The 3252-nt window shown below is 49.4% G+C and overlaps 1 protein-coding gene across 1 annotated transcript in view; it reads left to right on the top strand.

The window, feature by feature from the left end:
- Positions 1–3252, top strand: part of SEC11C (SEC11 homolog C, signal peptidase complex subunit) — a 34493-nt gene that overhangs the window by 12510 nt on the left and 18731 nt on the right. The window contains exon 2 of the mRNA XM_019518154.1: positions 1337–1446. Within this exon, the coding sequence (XP_019373699.1) occupies positions 1337–1446 (110 nt within the window). The remainder of the gene's footprint in view (positions 1–1336; positions 1447–3252) is intronic.

The raw sequence follows: 3252 nt of genomic DNA, 5'->3' as shown, positions 1-3252 counted from the left end.
GCAAAACTCCAGGGTTTTTTTTTTCTTTTTCTATTTTTCTTTTTTTTTCTTGGCTAAAGAGAAGGGTAAAGTCTTGGCTAGAGGTGGAGGGTATTGGCAGAGAGATGGAGAAGCATAAATCTGATCCTGCAGGATAGTTCTGGATATATGAGATTCCCTGCAGCCAGCTGGTATCAGCCTGGCTCTCTGGGTGAAGTTTACACTGTGAAGTCCATTTGCAGCGGGACATAGTACAGTTTTGGAAGCCTCAGATGCTCTGGTTGAGATTATCTGTAGAATGAGCAGCATAGCATAGAACTTGCAGCCCAGGAGGAGGTAGGGTCACCATTGCATCTAAACCAGTAGGGGAGAACCTTTTTTGGTAGATTCGCCACAAATTATCCCTGCAACCTCTCCAAAGTGCTACTCCAATCCCCTTCCCCTGCACAACCTGCTGCTCTGATTTCTGATTCCTGCCCAGTTCTCTCTCTCTTATCTGCTGCCTGCTTTGTACACCTTCTGCCACTGCTATCTCTTCTTTCCCCAATCTGTATCGCAGGCAAGCTGTCCATGCTACTTGTGGCCACGTGCCTCAGATTGGCCATTTCTGTGCTAAATCATGGTTCTGGAGCCTGGTAAAGCCATGCTGGGTTGTTTCTGAGTTACAGCAGCATCCAGGCTGTGCTACTAAAATCTAGGCTCTCTACTGCATCTTTTCTGATATGGGCCCTTGAGAATCATGGAGTTGGAATGGACCTCACAGGTCTTTGGGTTTAACTCTCTGCACAGATGCAGGATTCACCGTTCTCTGCTAAAGTACACCTTCCATGCCCAGCTAGTTTTGAGGACAGACTTCATGTCTAGTTATAGGGCTTGCCCTACATCCTATATTGTGTAAAGGGCTGGAGCAGAGGTGAGGATCTTGCCTTTGGGTGAAATCTAGACCCTGTGGAGAAGTCAATAGTAGAAGAACTTTGATTGGCTTCAGTGCAGAGCTTCCTGTATTAACATATTTGGCCCAATTTAATTATATCCCATTTGTGAGCATCTAACAAAGTGCTTCACACATCAGTATTGTTTTCTTTTATATTAATTTTTTGCTTATGGTTTGCTTTCAAATACTGGATATTACTTTGTGCATTTACACTGTGTGTTAAAACATATAAGTCTCATACACTAAATAGCGGTTAGTTTTGCAGAATGGAATGGTTTACTCTGCTCATCCGAAAGTATGGGTGTGGTGATAACACCAATGAAAATCAGTTGGTAGCAGGCATTTCTACTCTTGCTTCTTTGCTCAGCCCATGTTAACTGGATTTTTTTCCCCCAATCATTTGGTTTGTTTGTGTCTTTGCAGTTATATTACCAAGTTCTAAATTTTGCCATGATTGTGTCTTCTGCACTTATGATATGGAAAGGTCTGATCGTCGTCACAGGAAGTGAAAGCCCCATTGTTGTTGTACTCAGGTATGTGTAAGTCCCCTTTTTTTAGCAGGGAAGCACCTGTGTCTTTTTGGTGTTGATATACTTCAAGTGATGTTTTTATCTAATAGTAAAATCTAATTGCATGGATAAACAAGTACACCGGCCAACACTTTCTGAGGTCTTTAAATATAACTCCAACTCATGTTTGGATGCCTATATAAGTAGGGCCCTACTGAATTCATGGCAGAAGTGGGGTGCGCTGTGGCTCCTGGAATCTTGCAGGTTTCCTGACATGCCCCTCTCCCTCCCCTCACCCCCCCTGCTCCCCCACTGATTGGTGGAGGGGCTGCACTTGCAGGTTGCTTCTGACTGGCAGGGATGCAAAAACTGTCATTTTAAATATGATGCCATTTTTGCCTCCTGCCACTGATTGGCCAAGGGGCCCTGGCAGCCCTGCTGTTGACCAGCAGAGAGGTAAAAACAGAATCCCCCTTCCCTCGCCCCCAGCCATCAACAACTCACCAAAACTCACTGTGTGGCTCTCTCCTAGGGCCTGGCCCCATGCTGTCACTGCCTGGCGATCCCAGGGTCTCCATGGAGACTGGCCCAGGACCCAAGTGGGCTGAGCATGCACAGCCTGGCAGGTGGGTGGGGGGCCACAGGCAGGCAGGAAATGGGAGGGCTAGCTGGGACTGGGATTGCAAGGCGGTGACAGTGCAGGGCAAGGGCCTTTATCCGCTCCCTGCCTGTGGAACTGGTGCCTATTGTAGGGGCAGGCAGGTAGCGGATTGTAGCTCTGCCCCAGGACCTGGCCCCGTGCTGTCACCACCCCAGGATCCCAGCACTGGATGCCACTCCCTGCCTGCCCACAGCCCCATCTCATCCACCTGTCTGAGCATACCTTATCCTCACAGGTCCCGGACCAGTCTCCATGGAGGCCCTGTCCCACCACTCCATCTGGTGCTCCCAGTGGTTGACAGGCCGGGGTGCCTGGGCAGCAGGGCCGGGTCTGGTGGCAACAGCAACACTGGCAGCTCCCTGCACCTGAGCCAGGTGGGACTGAGGGACCTGCCATGAGACAGATAAAATCCTTTTGCAGGCTGTATTTTGCTTGCCCCTGGTTTAAACATCTGTCACCAAATAAAGTACATCTAAAGTGCTAAAAAGGTGGCTTACACCCAATGGAAAGAAGGGGTCATCACCAAGGAGGGCTATTCTGCAGTTGCTCGGGGATGTAGTTAGGAAGGCCAAGGCAGAGATGGAACTGGGACTAGCTTCCCAGATTAAGGACAATAAGAAGTCTTTTTTTAAATACATAGGGGGTAAAAAGAAGGTCCCAGGTAACGTGGGGCCCTTGCAGGACGCGTTGGGAAACTTGGTCGTCACACCAGATGACAAAGCTAACATGTTTAACGATTTCTTTGCCTCCGTCTTCCCAAGTGGGGACCAGAACAGCAGTCTCCCAGCTGGGCCCCCTTCGGGCCCTGGAGGAGGCACACCTGGGCCAAGGGTTAGCGAGGACTTAGTTAGGGAGCTTCTGGAGGGGCTGGACATATTCAGGTCAGCTGGTCCGGATGATCTCCACCCTAGAGTTCTAAAGGAATTGGCCGAGGTCATTGCAGGACCCCTGGCACGGCTTTACAAGCACTCATGGTGCACTGGAGAGGTGCCGGAGGACTGGAAGAGGGCCAATGTGGTTCCAATCTTCAAAAAAGGGAGGAAGGAGGACCTAGGAAACTATAGGCCAGTTCGTCTTACCTCAATCCTAGGCAAGCTGTTTGAGAAAATAATTCTGGCACACATCCAGGAGGGGACAGCAGGGGACTGCATGCTTAGGGGCAATCAGCA

The sequence above is a fragment of the Gavialis gangeticus genome, unplaced genomic scaffold (genome assembly GCF_001723915.1).
Source record: "Gavialis gangeticus isolate Ggan-Ray unplaced genomic scaffold, GavGan_comp1, whole genome shotgun sequence".
Taxonomy (NCBI): domain Eukaryota; kingdom Metazoa; phylum Chordata; order Crocodylia; family Gavialidae; genus Gavialis; species Gavialis gangeticus.
This window is presented reverse-complemented; position numbering and strand designations above follow the sequence as displayed.